The sequence below is a fragment of the Argopecten irradians genome, chromosome 1 (assembly GCF_041381155.1).
Source record: "Argopecten irradians isolate NY chromosome 1, Ai_NY, whole genome shotgun sequence".
NCBI classification, from domain to species: Eukaryota; Metazoa; Mollusca; class Bivalvia; order Pectinida; family Pectinidae; genus Argopecten; species Argopecten irradians.
The window spans coordinates 34160039-34177898 of record NC_091134.1 but is presented as its reverse complement, the minus strand read 5'-3'; the positions used below and the strand labels follow the sequence as shown (position 1 = coordinate 34177898).

General features: G+C 33.0%; 1 protein-coding gene across 11 annotated transcripts in view; it reads right to left on the bottom strand.

The window, feature by feature from the left end:
- Window positions 1–935: 935 nt before the first annotated feature.
- The window catches only part of LOC138325113 (protein FAM228B-like), a 32767-nt gene continuing 15842 nt past the window's right edge, over window positions 936–17860 (bottom strand). For 4 of the 11 annotated variants that reach the window (XM_069270570.1, XM_069270578.1, XM_069270562.1 and 1 more), the window contains 9 exons: window positions 17443–17604; window positions 16680–16835; window positions 14062–14121; window positions 12796–12873; window positions 10800–10997; window positions 9820–9900; window positions 9116–9184; window positions 3585–3817; window positions 936–3298 (listed from right to left, as the gene is read on the bottom strand). In XM_069270570.1, the coding sequence (XP_069126671.1) occupies window positions 2938–3298; window positions 3585–3817; window positions 9116–9184; window positions 9820–9900; window positions 10800–10997; window positions 12796–12873; window positions 14062–14121; window positions 16680–16835; window positions 17443–17550 (1344 nt within the window). In that variant the 5' untranslated portion in view covers window positions 17551–17604 and the 3' untranslated portion in view covers window positions 936–2937. Of the gene's footprint in view, window positions 3299–3584; window positions 3818–7883; window positions 7920–9115; window positions 9185–9819; window positions 9901–10799; window positions 10998–12795; window positions 12874–13913; window positions 13935–14061; window positions 14122–15560; window positions 15594–16679; window positions 16836–17442; window positions 17857–17860 lie in introns of those variants that run through there. The other 7 variants (XM_069270638.1, XM_069270555.1, XM_069270614.1 and 4 more) reach the window with 7 other exon arrangements.

Below are 17860 nucleotides of genomic sequence, written 5' to 3'. Positions count from 1 at the left end.
TCCTGTTTATTGTTTGTCATTTGCAAAAATAGGGCGGAAGCTTGAAAACATGACATTGTGGAACAACTTTGTCATCCAGCTGTTCCATTAATCTTGTTTCTCGTTGTATATGGATATCATGATTTTTGAAACAATATAATAACCTTTCAATGATTTTTGTTTTAATAAATTATTTTAATGTAAATGTATGGATTGAATGTATTTTTCTAATTTTCATAGCAGCTATGAATAGCAGAAGCTATCTGCATATCTTCCAAGGAGTGCTAATCCCTATATGAATACACCAACAAGTCATATGAAATTATGTATGTAGCCCACCATGCTCTTGAACAATAAGTCAAATAAGAGCAAATGTGTTTGCAGGTTGAAATCGTAATTTCTTTCTACATATTTCATACATTTTGATTTTCTTCATTGAATTTTTACAGCTTATATTTGTCAAGTACATCTTATGTTTGCTGTAAGAATTGTTCTGAATTATTTTTCACTTTTTCTGACAATATTTGTACATTTTCAGTCTCAAATCCAATGATATTTTGTCAAATTCAATGAAACTGAATTATCATCTGGTAAAGAATATTCTTCCAAAGCAAAAAAATTCATCCAAATCTGTTGAAAAATAAAGCCACTAAAATGACTGGACTAATTTAAAATGCATGAAATATGTAGCAAAAACATAAAGTGTATCAATATTTTTGTGCTTGTAATACCTCTCGCTCTTGTTTACATACACAAAACTGCTAGATTAATTAGAAGTAAATTTCCACAAGCTGGAGGCATTACAGCAGCAAGTTTACTAATATTTGTCACATTGACCCTACCAAGATTGCAGTTATCTCCCTTGAATATTTAGTTTTCTCCCTTTAGACAGGGACACATCATTCTTTGTATAGCTTTTGCAATGAATAATCAATGGTAAAAAGCAATCAAACTGATTTACAGATTGTACTCCTTTATTTACCATAAAATACTGAACCAGCCACAAGCTAGTCAACATCGAAGTATCACAGATGATCATTTTAAAACAGCAATGCATAGATTCCTAACATCGACAACAAAATTTCACAGCAACTGGTCCCTCATCTGCTGTCTGTACCCATAACACTAATAAATCACCCACAGTATACAGTTACAATTCTAAAAAGAGGAGCTGGTATGTAAGGCAATACTGTCACACAGCGAGATTCATCAAAGAAAAAAGAAAATTATAAAATAAATGAATTCATAAAAATTCATCACCTTGTACATGAACATCAAAGTGAAAACTAAGATAGACACACTTTAAGAATAAGATATCAAGATATAAAAAAAAAATCGACTGGTAATTCATAAGTCTTCAAAATTATTTTGCGAAAATAAGAACAGTTCAATGTAAAATAAAAGCTGAAATACCATGCATGTATCTGTATTATGCACCAATGTGTAAAAAAAAAAAATCAGTATTTGGTGTCTCTTTCATATCATGAAAATAAAATAAGATAGATTTCACATAGACTGTTTCTCTATCTGCAGTGTAACTCGGGGTCGGAAATGTACAGTGTAAGGCACTCAGTAGTGTTCATAGGATAGAGTCAAAAATACAATTCACTTCTCTTAACTGAGCTGATGGCGAGACAGTGTTCACAATAACACAACAGGTTTTTCACCCCTAAAGACACATTTAGGCTCTTATGAAACACAGAATAGACTAATCCATTATGAAATTTCAGGGGTGAAAGATGTTATCATGTTATATATAAACAGTTCTCGGCATAGATTGTGCGATCATTACGTTAAATGTGAGCAATTTTTTGTGACTAAAAGAGTAAATATAGACTATAGACACTTTAATAAGTTAAAATTTAAAAAGCAAAACAAAAATGAACAAGCAGGGTGATACATATATTGTGGTGGTTCATCCATAGATTGATGATGAAATCTTGCAGAACAATTAATACTCAACACATTTCAAAAGCACAAAAAAATAATTAGATTATATGATAGAACTAGTATGAGTGGGTTTCTGCTGTTAGGACATACTGGAAACATTGCAGCTAACAAGACAAGCAAAACAAACACATCTAAAAGGATGGTATAATATCCAGTCAAATGGACATGTGTATGGTGTCCAATAACAGACATATGTATGGTGTCAAATTAGGACACATTTGTGATGTCTAAGTACATATGTGTGGTGTTTAATCAGATAAACACATACTGACATTTGAAAACAGACAAGTTGGTGTCTTATTAAATGGACATGTGTGCCATCCAAGAACAAAGCCGTATTTGTAGTATCCAAGAAGATGGGCACATGAGTGTCAAAGAAAATGGCTACATGATGTAACCAAAACAGCTTGCACATGTGTCTGTGACATCTTACTTAGTCCTGTCATGTCCAAGAAATAGATGGTTTAAAAATTCAATGACACTGTGACGGGTTCGGAGGTTGAGTTAACTAATGACTAGTACATAGCACCGTGCTAACTAACTCAACACATTTATAATCCACATATTGTGGTTATACTATAACAAGCAGTCTCAGACTGACTAAACTACAACTAACTACAAAACTCCAAAGAGTTCAAAACAATCATTATCTTTAACTTTTTTATTTCTCAAAAATTTCTCAAATTAACTAAACATTTCATTTTCTTTTTAGAACCATCAAAAGTTTGTTCACTAACTTTCTATCATTCGGACAAAAAATATCATTTGAGGCCGAAAAATTATTTTGACCGTATTGCTTCAATATGACAGATTCAACGTCTACAAACAAAACACAGGCAACAGCACTATAGACAATAACATACAATGCTAGAAATGTGTACCAGAAATGGATACCAACGATATAAGGCAACTTCTGGTCATTGCCATGGTCTCTAAGATATTTTTGTATAATAAATGCTTTAAACAGTAACAAGAAGATCAGTTTGATAGTAACTATATAACACAACATTAAGAGGTCTGCACAGCCGTAGGTACATTGTCTGTGAACTGTACAGATTTCACGGCCATTGTTTCTGCAGGGGCCGTTGCAGGTGGACATGGTTTTAGTGGTGGGTGAGGCTCTACAGGAGGGTGTGGTTCTAATAAAAGTTGAGGTTCCGTATGTTCTCGGTGTAGTTCAGCAGGAGTTGAGGGATTTGGGGGTATTATGCGCACATTCTTTTTAGATTTTCCAAAAGGCGGAGTTTCCTGAAATATCCGTTTTCTCTGGATCTGCATTTCCTTGTAACGCTGGTGATTGTCCTGGGGTGTCTTCTCCCAGGTACTGTAGTCCAAGTTACTCGTGTTGAATGTCCCTCGCATCCTACGCCTACAAGAGCAATAAACACATTTGCTTTTGTATAAATGTTCAGCTCAATATAATTTTTTTCATCTTGTGAATTACACAGTTAACTTTTACAGTAACAGTATAACTTGTCATATACTCTGTAAACTGGCCCTTGTCAGATTTAGATACCTGTATAATCTGGAAACCTTACCATATAGACCAAATATTCTGGTCCTGGTGATATTCAATTTAGGCTATGTGTACTAATTTTGAAAAAAAGGAAATCTTAGAAAAAAGATAAAAAAACTAGTCAGAATATGATAAATACCTGCTGGCTATTCGTGGTGTACTTTCAATGTTGTGTAGTGGCATTTCTAGCCACTTGAGGCTGTCAGTTCCATGACGGCCAAGAGGCACTAGTGGTAGGGGAGGTAACTTCACCTGTTCTAGGTCCTTATCTGTATAAGTGTAACCAGTGATACAGCGAAGGATTGTCCTGTCTTCAGCGCTGCGTTGTCTTCCTTGGGACAACAATGGATCCCTTAGGGCCGCGGTAGATACCTAGAGAAAGTGGACAGGATACTACATGTAAGTATTTATCATATATATCAGTTGTATATTAAAGATTATGCTGGATGATTATTCTGAAATTCTGCATTGAGTATAGAGGAAGTGGAATTCTACACAAAGATAACCAGATTGTTCAAAACAGTACTCTACTTAGAAACTACAAATTATACCATTTATTTCTAAATAGAATAAAGAGAGTATTTTTTACTAATTCTTAATGAAGTTGAATTACAATCAATAAGACAAAATTACTCTATACATGTATCAATATTACAAACATAGTTGTTTCCAAGCCTAGTCTAAAAGTAATATCTACTTTCTCTAATTTCCTATTCTAAATCTAATTCATTAATAATTAATATGATAATCATTAACCTAGAATTACCTTTAGAATTTCAATATGACACTTGTGCAATCAATCATATAATGAGATGTTTAAATGTACAATATTTCAAATAATTTTGAAATTGGTGTTATCAAAATCAAAAGCAATCTTAATGACAAAATGTGCTTAATTGGTGGTAACTATATGAATTAAACATTAAACAAAACAGATAAAAAAACTTGTACAAGTGGCATAAATGTCTAAAAAAAATCTATAAACAATTGCAAAATGATCCACCCTTGTTAATAGGCAAATCTCTTTCAACCATTCACTACCAGTCATCAACCACTCGTAGTACGAATGGCTGACACAATGTGAACCATCACCGAGGTTACAGCTATACCAGTCAGTTAGACAAAACTTAATGGATATACTGTGTATACTGACAGCCTGCCCTATTTGACACCTTACAATCTGTCACACTCAAGACTTCAGTTGGTATACGGTACACAGCACTCTTTGGTGTGAGATATACAAAGGTGTCAAATACAACAGATTGTTTTCCTTAAGATATTTGATAAATGATAAGTCTATATGATCAGTAGAAACAAAATATACATAGAAACATTGACAGAGATCATCAGTATTCAAATTACGATTAGCAGTCTAGTAGCATATTACAGAGTTATCTGTCCTTCCAGGTAGGTGTTAATTGTGACGTCGTTTGTTTGGGAGCAAACTAGAAAACGACATAAATTGCACCAAAAAAAAAATGACATCATGGATACCTTCCTGCAAGGGAGCTAACTGTGTTATATGCAAAGATGGAATATTCAAACAGTCAGGTTTGAACAGAGGATACTGAGAATTTTTGTATCTCTTCAATTTCAATTTCAAAAACTAGTTAAATTTCAAATTAATTGTGCTGTCTTAAATCTTAAAATTCTTTTCATATAATCGTTTTCTTCATAGCTTTGTCCAGAAGCATTCGATGTAAGTTTTGTTTCTACTGATTGACTCTGGGTATCTAAGAAATTACACATTATGTTATTTCTTTCCTTGTGACCGCTACCTATGAATTGCATCCAGTAAAACATTCTTAGATTTTACAAGTTATTCATTGTTCTTTCATTTATTTTCAGAATTGACAAATAAAAACCAAACTTTTCCATCTCAAACATATCAACTCAGAAAAACATCTGCTGGATATTCACTCATGCACCCCTAAAATATCATAATAAACTGTTCAATCTTTAGAATAAAAAGAGTTCAACTATGTCATCAGGGGTGAATGGGTTGTCTATGATAGTTTTCTTTTATTTGACAAAGCCATAGGACATTTGTGGTTATAAGACCATTTGATAATACAGCTCAACCAAAAAAACAAAAGTTTGCTTTAATATGCCAGGAAGCATTTGCTTCACTTTCAGTCAACACTAAGAATGTTTTACTGTATTAAGTCTACAATACAACTGTTAGTAGTGCAAATCAAATCACTCTCAGTACATAAGGTGGAACAACCTACAAGATAACATAATTCAGGATAATGTTTTCCACACATTTAGATAGACTAAAATAGTGGTCAAACTAATCATAGTACAGAATGTATGTAAAGACATGTTTATAAAATTTTGATTACCTCCCTTTGGGATTGTCAAACAGTGAAAAACTTCTTTATTTTGTTATATATAATTTTTTCTTAAAAAAAAACCCAGTGAGTAATTAAACAATTTTTTCAATGGTTACATAAAAGTTACAAAAAGTCAAAGAAATTAAGATTAACATATAAAGTGTATCTGAGAGTGATTTTCAGTACAAGGTCATTCTAATCTACATCGTTTGTTCTACAAATGAAAACATTCCTGGTATCATTTCCACAACAGCTACATGTGGGCATGTTAAATCAGGTATAGGGAAACTATTCTGTCTTTTCTTTTCTTAATTCAGAATCATCATCTCTTGAGAGTAAGCTGTGATTGTTGATATCATTTTTTCCATAATTTCTTTAAAAGAAAATAACATTTAGGAAGATTCTGTAAGAAAACAAGGACATAGTCATTCAGATCCCCCGCCAATGGAGAGCTAAATCAATTAATGCATTAATTTTATATGCTAGTAAGAGTATAGGGAAAGTATTTTAAAACCCAACTGCAATTGAAGAATATATACAAAACATATTTATGTCTTTTTTAACAAAGTGAAACCAACTTTGAAAACATTTGCTTCTTTGAAAAATACCAGAATTGATCTTAGCTTTAACAAAGTTCAGCAGCTAATAGTGCGATTTTTGATTTGTTTTAAACAGTGACGAGTTACATAGGAATTAAGTGAATGTTCATAGTAACTGAGTTTGATATATCTGAGTTTTACTGCATGCATATTAAATAAAAAGCATAATACAAAATCAGAAGTCCTACATAAAATGTGTCTATGAAGTTTCATGGAAATATCTCTGATGGTTTTATAGTTGTGCTCCGGAAACGATTCTTACACAAAAAATCTGCCATTTTCAGCAATGTTTCCATGGTTACAGAAAAAAGTACAAAAAGTGAAAACCTTAAAATAGCAAAAGGCACTACTAGACCATAAGACCAATGTGTCTATGAAGTTTCGTGGAAATATCTCTTCTGGTTTTAGAGTTATGCTCCGGAACGAACCTGGTACAAAATATGATATTTTCAGCAATGTTTCCATGGTTACGGAAAAAATGCAAAAAATGAAAACCCAAAAATAGCAAAAGGCACTACTAGATCATAAGACCAATGTGTGTATGAAGTTTCATGGAAATATCTCTACTGGTTTTAGAGTTATGCTCCGGAAACCATTCGTATGGACGGACAGACGGACGGACGGACGGAACCCATTTGTATATCCCCCGCCAACTTCGTTGGGCGGGGGATAATTAAATTGTCCTCTAATAAAATATTTACTAGTACAAAAACAATACCAACTCCCAAAGGTAGATAATTCTCAAGGGTAAATAACTCCCAAGGGTAGATAACTCCCAAGGGTAGATAACTCCCAAGGGTAGATATCTCCCATAGGTAGATAATGCCAAATGGTAGATTACTCTAAATGGTAGATAACTCTCAACAAAGATAACTCTGAACTATGAGAAAAGCCTGTTGTTCAAGGAGCCACTACATCTGCTAACCCTAATATAAAGTTTAGACATTTCAGCCATAATATTTTTTGAAAACTGCTCAAGTGTGAATGAAATTTACAAAGCCTGGACAAATTTTTACTATTGACAGTCAGAAAATGTTATAAAATTTGTAAATCAGGGTTAGCTAGTGTGGTGTGGCTTTGAACAATAAGTATCAGAGGTTTTGGTTATGGCTGCCCCTAGAAGGAAAAACGTTTGGGATTGAAGGGGTTATGTTTAAATTGCCCTATAAGTAAACACATTTTTGGAGTTTTAAGGATTAAACTTTTGGCTGATCACAAGAGGGAACACAGATAGGAGCTTAAAGGATATGGGTAACACCAATTAAGACTCAAGAGAAAATTACAATTGGAGCTTAACAAATAGAGGTCAAAGGGAAACATGGTTTGGGGTTGACCTTGTCTTTAGTGGAAAGAAGGGATCAGAGCCACAGGGAGAAGGTCAAGGTCTATCTTGTCATATGGCCGACTGGGTTCTTATTAATAGTTATAAGCATTAAGTTGATATATGCTGCCTTTAACACAGCCAGGTACCAGGGCTGCGTCTGGTACAGAAAGGTTACCAACCTGAGGTACATCCTCGATGTCTTGTAACACAACTGCCTGCATACATAATATGTATATACTGTAGAATTCATTAATTATACAACACACATACAGACTGTTACTTAAGTGCTGCAAATAAATCACATGTGGTACCCGTAGGAGAAATTTCATTAGTTTGTTGACCTTGACAAGAACTGAAGGTCACAGAAAAAAAAGAATTATTGTATAACTGTATGATAAGAGTACAAAAGTATGCTGTGAAATACATGAGAAATACCAAAAGAATAAAAACACATTTCTTTTCTTTCCTTCTTTTGAGCTTTAAAGGCCAACTAGTGGATGAAATTTATTACTAATTTGTATTTATGAATACTGAGGGCCATTTAACAAAGATTAGTAAACCTGTAGTTAAAACAGGGAACTGAAAAGTAAACCACCACCTGGTACAAATTGTTTGGACAAAATTGCCAGGGACTTTGTATGTAAGTGAGGACAGCAGCGCCATCTATATGTATTGTTTGGAAGGAAGACATGCAGGCTGTGCAGCGCCATCTATAGGAGGAAGGAAAGTACTACCATTGCTGTATATCAACCATACTCAAGAGAAAAGAGGAAGGGTTTCAGTTGGTGATTCTATTTGCTAGATTCCATAACTAATTACACTGTATAATCAGAGGAAGTGGAAGACATTGCAACGCCGCATTCTTTAGTAGAAAGGAAGTTCGCTTCACCAGAGTAAAGGGAATTTTAAGACTTTTTGTGTATGACCTGGAATATTCCTGGATCTGCTTATTACTACACATGTATACACTACATTCAAGCTTCATGCATTAACTCCAAACCTACTTCTGTAACATGCATCATATATACAACTACACATATGCACACATGTGATTTTACAAATTCAATTAAGACACATGTGTCACATGTAACTATCAGTTATAATAAACAGCAAGCTCATACAGTGTTTAGTAGGGACCAGAGGTGTGCAAAAGTTTCATTTTGGTGGATATTTTCAGAAATCTGGAATTATGGTAATCTTGAACGAGTCATGGAAATTGCAAAACTTGCCAGGTAATGAATGGTAACAGAAGTAGTCCATTAAAAGTTTGTGGGGGATTTTGAGCAGTGTGAAAACAATATTGCAAAACAAATCAAATTGTGTGGGTACATGTTTGAAAGACCTCCGGTTGTGGGTGTAGGGGTCACAGGTTAGAGGTCAAAGGTCAGGTACAGCACAATTGACCTGTTACCTTGTAATGTTGGTGGTCAAAATGTTTCTTGGCCGCTGCTATCCGCTTGTCCAATTTAGCACATGCATGCTAAGACCATACAATTACGTTTTAACATTGGAGAATATATAGAAATGAACTATTTATAAAAATTTAGATTTTACTCTTCTATTCAATAGCAAATATGAAAGGTGTGACCACATTATAGATAAGCTTACATCATGAAAAAATACATATAAACAATTTTGTAGATATTTGATTTAACATTATTCCTTCTTTGCATATTGCAGAGTTATCTGCCCTTTCTAGTAGGTATTGATTGTGACGTCATGTGTTTATATTTACATTTTAAGTGTTTCGTCACTATATGAATCAACCAACTGACGAAAACAAACATTTGCCTATGAAAACACTATGAATACACTAGGAATACAACGATTCTCCTGCATCGATCAGCTGATTTCAAACAAAGTGCTCCATGGTATATATAAATAGCTTCTGCTATTCATAGCCGTTATGAAAATTAAAAAAATACATTCAATCCCTATGTGAACGCAACGTCACATTTTTCAGAGACTTGATGAGATTTTCGCTCACAAAATAAAGAGGTCGCAATCAATACCTCCCCACAAGGGAGATAACTCTGTAATATACAAAGAGAGAATAGATAATATCGTGATATTTCACAGCATGATAAACAATGGTTACTGTATCAATAGTGGTACCTTGATAGGTGAAGGTCGGTGGCCATTAAGGGCCTGGGCATAGTACTCCTCTGGATCCATGGTATCCAAGAACACATGACCCTGATAAAACAAAAGGTCAAGGTCATATATAAAATTTCAAGGTTATTGAAGTATGAATAGTCACTACCTGGTACATAGCTGTACATATAACAATTACACATTGACTTCATTTTGATAGGTAGCAACTTTTTCACAAGGCCAACTTGATTTGCACTCTTCTAAAATGGATATCTTCTCATAAGATTCCCTGCGCCTGGACAGAAGAGCACCCAGAAACAGAAGAGCTAAAAAAATTGAATTATCTAGCCCTGATTTTTCGAAACAAAAGTACAGAACAAGTCAAAACTTAAATTTTTCTCCTCACGTAACCTATATGAAAATTTTACTTAAGCCAGTTCTTGACTTAAGTTAGTTTCGATAAATCAGGGCGAGAAGTTTTATGCTAGAAGTAGAAAAGGGCAAATCAAGTTAGACTCAGGCTTCCCTACCTTTGAATGGTAAGCTCTAAAAGCACCATTTGTAGATTTCCTGGCTTCCTTAGCTTTTGATTGGTAAATTGTATCAGAACTGTTAGTGGTGTTTCTGGCTCCCTTATCTGGGGGGTAAACTCTATCAGACCTGTTAGTGGTGCTCCTGTCTTCCTTATCTGGGGGGTAAACTCTAAAAGGACTGTTAGTGGGGTTCCTGGCTTTCCTATCTCTTGAGTGGTAAACTCTAAAAGAATTGTTAGTGGTGTTTCTGGCTTTCCTATCTTTTGATTGGTAAACTCTATCAGAACCATTAGAGGTGTTTCTTGATTGGTAAACTCTATCAGAACCATTAGTGGTGTTTCTTGCTTTCCTATCTTTTAATTGGTAAACTCTGTTAGAACTGTTAGTGGAATTACTGGCATCCTTATCTTTTGATTGGTAAACTCTGTTAGAACTGTTAGTGCATTTGGAGTTTCCTGGCTTGCCTACCTTTTGATTGGTAAACTCTAAGTATTGTTTGTGGAGTTCCCGTTTCCGCCTATCAAGTTCAGGCCAGTCATCACTGTCCATAGCTTCAATTATATTCTTCCTAAGGGGTTCAAACACTCTGTCATTCCATTTCTTATGTAGCATTTCCTTCTTCCTCTGTTCCATTACATCTTTGTAAGTGATGTATTCTTCCAGATTCTGTGACAGTAAAAAAATATGTACATTTGGATATTATTTAAAGAGTAATGACAAAGATATTCTAATTGAATTAAAAACATTCATCATATAAGTTTGTAACCTTTTATGGTAGGTAACTTTTTTTGGCTTAGTTTACTGTATGTAATATCGTAATAACAGACAGTATCATTCTGGATATGTCAGGTTTTAGAGGTAAATCCGGAGTACCCAGATAAAAAATACCACCCTATTGTCAGTTCATGCATGGTATTTGCCCCAAGTGAGATTTTGAACTTGCAACCCAGAGCCATTGAAACCTGGGACTGCAGTGGCAGAGTTGTTCATATGTCCCGACATAATCACAAACCTTTCTCCTCTGGGTTAATAGAGCACTTGCCAGAAACTGACCACTGGTTGGGGGTACTCTTGCTTTGCTCCCCCTGACTGTCCTTTAAAGTCCCTGGCTGTTAATAGGATGTTAAAAACCAAACTATTGCAACCCCCTAAATATTTGTCGTCCATACCACTCTGAGTCAGTCTTTGTTAGGTTCATTAATATCAAGTAATTGTGCAAATAATTACTGTCGCTATAGTTTTATGACAACACTTTCTTCAGATAACTAGTTTTTTTTAAATTGCTACAAGAATATATGTACTGGTAAGTAAATATGTACAGCTGTAATTGGCTAGACCCTGGATTGCTAATTATCTTTTGATTACTCTTGTACAATTCAATATGAAAGTACTCTTGGAACATATTTATCGTATGGAAATATAAAATTCAAATAATAATTTACTCTAATTCAAATGAGTAAATGAAAAATAATTTAAGAAATACTTCATACTAGAAATTTCTAAACCAAACAGGGATAACTATTAAATGTATACCCCAAAATGGCAGCCATTATAGCATTTAATGTGTGTATTTAGACCAATTGTGTCAAGAAAGGTGTGTTAGGTTTGTGATGGTGTTTGTCTAAAATGGTTGCTGATAAGGTCTGTGAGAAATGGGAAAACTTTGGAACCAATAATGGCTATATCAATAGGTATGTTTAGTGCTGGAAATAACATTCATTTATAATTGTTCAATCTTATCCTGAAAATCCAGTTAGACTTGAAACTAATCCAATATTGGGCTGTTTGGAAATCCAATCTAATTAGCATATTATTGGAAGGTTTAGTGAAAACCAAATAATCTTGAATACCTAAGGTATATGTTTGTTGTTCATTACCCTATCGTACTGTGTGTATTCTATAAACAGGTAAACACTTTAAAACCCTTTAAAGGCCACAATGTAAAGTAAAAACAAACATTAACTCAAGATGTCAATAGTAACTACCTACAATAACAAATAGGTAAATTCTGGAGGATTGACTTGGTGTCAGCTCAAAAGTACTGTACCTTCATATTTCAGAAAATTGTAACATTATTTTTCCTTTTACAGTTTCGATTTAGGAATTTTATAAATGCCTTTTTGGGAAGTTCAAGGACTTTTTCCTTACATTTTAATTTTTTATGGTTTGAAGCATCTAGCTGTTATTTATACATGTAATACAACTTAATTTACAGAATGAACAGACTTTAAATATCATTTCAATTATTTTCATTTATTATGCAATTGATGTCTGTTTGAGATGACCTCCGGGTATACATTATGACCTTGAACTATGGACATATAGATGACCTCAGGATTAAAATATGACCTTGAACCAGTGATATACTGATGATCAATTTGCTTTAATTGTACAGTGTGATCTTGAAGGTGAATAATTGACATAAAGATGACCTTTAGGTGTACAGTGTGACCTTGAACCATACCTTTACAAATGTATCCTCAGTCTGTAGGAGAGGTTCGTACAGTTTACGTGCTTCTCTGGTCTCTACATCAGATTTCTCCTAAGAAATTATGAAAATCAAAATTATCTCAACATTTTGCAAGAAGTTTATAATAAAAAAAATGACAAACTCTTATTCTAAATGAAAGGGATTATTACGTTTATACTATCCAACACCAATCATCATTAATTCTGTCACCATTGTTATCTAATTAACATTAAAATTCAATGCTTTATCAATTAATTAACCAATTACAATTTAGTGATCAATAAATCAATACCATGTACCATCCCCATCAGTACATATTTATTTCTTTTTTCCAAAGAGCAGGATGTCTAAACTGATAACTGGAATACTAGTTGTTAATGTTACCATGGAAATATTTAAATCCTATTATACTGGTTTATGTTCACATAAAACAAATTATTATAATCAAAAGCAAGCTTAATTAATATATGCAAATAAATTACTTCCAGCCATAAACCAAATTCAATTTTAATGAATGAAATACAACACAAATATAATCTACACCCTGTTTAAAACACTACATATCTATCTAACAATTAAGAACAAAATTTTAATATAAAGCTGTATCAAATCAACTAAAATGCTTTCAAACACATGCATTATTACCGTCATATAAATTTCAAACATTCTCAATCTCTTAAGAAACAATTGTCTAATCTCCAGAACAATAATAAAATTTATGCAGCCTCATTCCATTTTTGCATATTACAGAGTTATTTGTTCTTGGGAGTAGGTAGGGATTGCTGCATTGTTAGGTTTGGAGCAAAATTTTGGTATTTTCACATTATGCTCACAAAATAACCTTATTATTAAATTTTATTTTTGAATTTTTTGTTTGAAAATTAAAATTTTATCAATTAGAAATATGTGGTAGTTAAAAAGGTGTTTTTATTGAATTTATTTTCTTCTAAATTTCTTACAATCTTTCTATAAATAGACAAAAAAAGGATTAGACAATTGTGAACTCAATTTCCTTTAATTTTTAAAACATACCAGGTGTAGCAAATTAAATTAATTACAAACAAGCAACATATTAATCAACAGATCCATGCAGTAAAACTTGACATGCAAACCTGAACCCATGTTTCACTTGGCTGTTAATGTATCAAAATGTAATATTATAAACATTTTGACAAGAAAAATAAACAGAATTGAATTAAACGAAAATTAATAAAACAACGAAAGAAGACGAAGAACCATGCTGATATTGAGATAGGTTACCCCTTCACCACAAACACTGCTCTTTGCCGAGGAGATAGATCTGGTTTTAGATTTCAATTCCTAGTACAGAAGAGAAGCGTAATACAATTGCATATATATATATTGAGGTCATTATTTATATATATTTGGTTTAGTAAAATACATGTGGAGTGTTTTATATGTGTACATGTAGACTGTTCATATGTATTTTCTTTTACATTTCAGTCTGTTACGTGAACAATTTGGTTAGAACCATTGAAATGATTTTTGAAATTGTACAAGATTAAAGAGTAAGATATTAGATTCTACTGCATATTCAAAACATTGTCATAGCAATCTTTGAAGCCCAATGCTTAATCCAACTTAAACTGTATTTCAACTGTATGCAGATGTCACAGTTTGGATGGAAACTTTTTTTACTGGGAAATATTTTGTAACATTGTGACTTACAAAAGTTTATAGCATATCAACTATCCAATATAGTGAGCGTTGTCAACATGGTGTGTTAGACAACCACTCTAATGGCCGACACCAACAGGTGAATTTACAGGTGCTGTGTCTAAATGTTCTAATAACCGTGAAATGTCATGTGATACATACATTCTGCTGGTACCTACAAGTGCCACTCCCAACCCTACATGGTGCTATACAAGGGCTTGAGATCCAAAACCATCGTAAAGTGACATACTATTCCATTATAAAATGGGTATTGTTTTACTATTCATAACAAATCTGAAAATTCTAAGCAGGTTAAGCCATGTCCATCTGTGGTATCATCCTCAGTAACCCAGATATTAATATACATTCTTGATGATATCAGTAAACGATTTCTGTCCCTGGGTTATCAAGGATGCTGTGGAATAGGAATGTCTATATAATCTCCATTCACTGAATGTGGGGATGTCTTGAATAGCTATTTTTGTAGTAACAGGTTTAGCCTTTGATATGCCACAAATAGATCTTACGATATATTGAACAGACTTTTATCTTATATTGGGCTATATTACTGAAACAGCTATACATCTCAAGGAATAATTATCCTGGGTGAAACATAAATATTAACTTGGGTAAAAAAAGACTAAATGTTTTTTAACCTGAAATTAATTATAAGATCTTCTAATGGAAGTAGTTGAGATTCAAAATTAAACTACTGTTGTCACAACACCAAATATAGAAATTAAAAAAAAAAAAGATTTACATTCACCAAGCATTGTCCATGGAAATAAATTCACAATATTTGTGCTTTCACCATGAAACAAAATATTTCAGTATTGTGATAAATTGAGAGCATGACTTTCTGTAACATATATGTGGGCCATTGGGTGGTTGGCTTTTAGTGACATCTTGGTGACATTGGTCAAGTATGTCTTTTGACATTTTTCTTAACCTAAGAACTATACAACATAAACAGTTTTAGAAGTAACAGATCCCCAACAGTCAGTAATTAGAGAGAGTTTAACTACAAGCTTATAAAGAGTAAAATAAAGGGAAAAAAGGTAGAATTCGTATACATATTGTACCTGTTTTTCTAACCATGCATTTGGTATAGAGAACTGTAATATAAAAATTGGACCATGCAGCTGTAGCAGGTCATATTATACAGATATATATATATTTTACAATGTATAAAGATATGAATTTTTTAGAATAATAATAAAGGTCGATAAAGATAGTAAATTTGTGAGAAATAAGAATCACTAAAAATTCCTGAGCCAATTGCAAAACTGAACTTTATTGAAATAGTTTGATATTGATAGAACTGTAGGTTTTGTAAAGAAAATCTGAATATAAATAGTGAAGATCAGAAATGAAATCAAATTGTCTAAGAATACTTACTGTAATTATTTTTATTCAATTATTGATATATCTTTTTATGAATAGATGTTATAGTTTTGAAATGTTTAAAATTTGAAATGAATTTATAATTTACAATATATATTTTCAGTTAACTAATGTTCTACAATTTGTATAGGTAATATGAAATCAGCTATGGGGAAAGTTAAAATATCTGTGATAAAGTACAGGGAAGGTAATTTTAAGGTATACAGTCAGAGTTGTCCATATAGAATCATAAACTAGCATTATAGTTACAATACATGTCAGTGGTTTCAGAATCTAAGATAAGTACATATATCAGTAAAGGATAAACTAAAGGTTGATGATATTTTTCTTAACTACAATGTCTTTAGTAGTCTACATTTTATAAAGATCACTAATTGTCTGCATGTAATACCCGTACAGATCATAATATATCCAACAGGAAATATGCTCCCCACATGTACTTAGTCTTGGACTTAGCCATTGTGTATTAAGAGGATTTATCATCATTTTTAAACAACCAAGAATAAAGCAATACATTCAATGTAAACTTTAAGAAGGTACAAATTTTCATTATCTTAAAATCATATCATGTATATACATAACTAACATCATGGATCAAAAAGTGACAAGTGTGTTGAAATGAAATATGTGATTAAAATCAAAAAGTTGCATATGTGTAATGGGTTGTGATACAATATCCAACAAAATTACACATGTTGTGCATTATTGACATTTTTTGTATGAAGAAATTTATTTTCAGCTATGAAAATTTTCCCAGAAATGATTAAATTTGATCATAAACGTTATAACTAACATACCTGTAGCCCTTTGACTGTTTTCTCATTCAGCCAATCCTGAACCCTCATGGTTTGTCCGATAAGACTTTGTGAGTCCATCCCTGCATCTCCATTTGTGGTCTCGACAACCTCTGCCTGTCTTGATTTCCGACCCCTTGTGTCAATTTTGTTCATCAACTGGATATATAATATGATATTGATGACAAATGAATTCAAATGTTCATCTTTGGCCATGTACAGTAGATTAATATAAACTTAAAATTATGTTTTAATCAACTGCTAATAGCAATTAAACGGACATGCTTGTAATAAATCAGTTACTGTTACTAACATAACTGCACGTGTATAGTACACACTGGGCATCAGTCTTTAGTATAAAAGCACACTTCATCCCAGCCAAATATGATAATTCGACAATCCTGTGGGATATTCCTCTAGATGTTAAGGAAATCCAAGAGAGAACATAATGTCAGTTGAGTTTTTACATAATTAAGTACATCGCAGAAACAATGAGGATTGTAATGTGTTTTTCGGTAGAAATTTTCTTTGAAATTCAGAGGCTGTAGTACGTGGCAATATGTAAGTTAATAATCAATATTGGGGGCCTCGCTAGGCTAACCTAAAGCAATGATAATGTAATTAATTAAGAAATGAGGATAATGTACATCGTAATAAATGTCATTTCACTAATCCATTTTTCAATTTGTTGCTCTATTTTAAAATATCATTCTTTAAATGTCAACTCTGTTTGAAATTTTATTGAGATTATCGGTTCGTTACTTACGATAGACATAGAGTGATCTTGGCTGTCAACAGCTAATTCCCGGATAACATCATTGTCGTGGATGTGTACACTCCCACCGTCTTGCTTTAAGCAAAGGAGAGACGACATTTTGCTCGCCTACGCCGCTACAGGCGAGCAAAACTCCAAAATGTCTTCTAGAACCTACAAAATTTGTCGCTATCAGATTGGCAATCTTTCTCTTTCCGCCATTGTGAAACAATGTGACGTCACATGGAGATCAAAACACTGAGTAATTAATTAGCTAATTTTGACAAGGCAGTCATAAATTCGTCACTATAATCAAGCATAAAATTCTTAATTCTATTGAGATATGTTCTAAGTCGATTCCTATATTTTCAAAATGGAATATAATGCAGATAACACAAGAAATTTAGTAGCTCCGCGAAGCAAAGCTTCC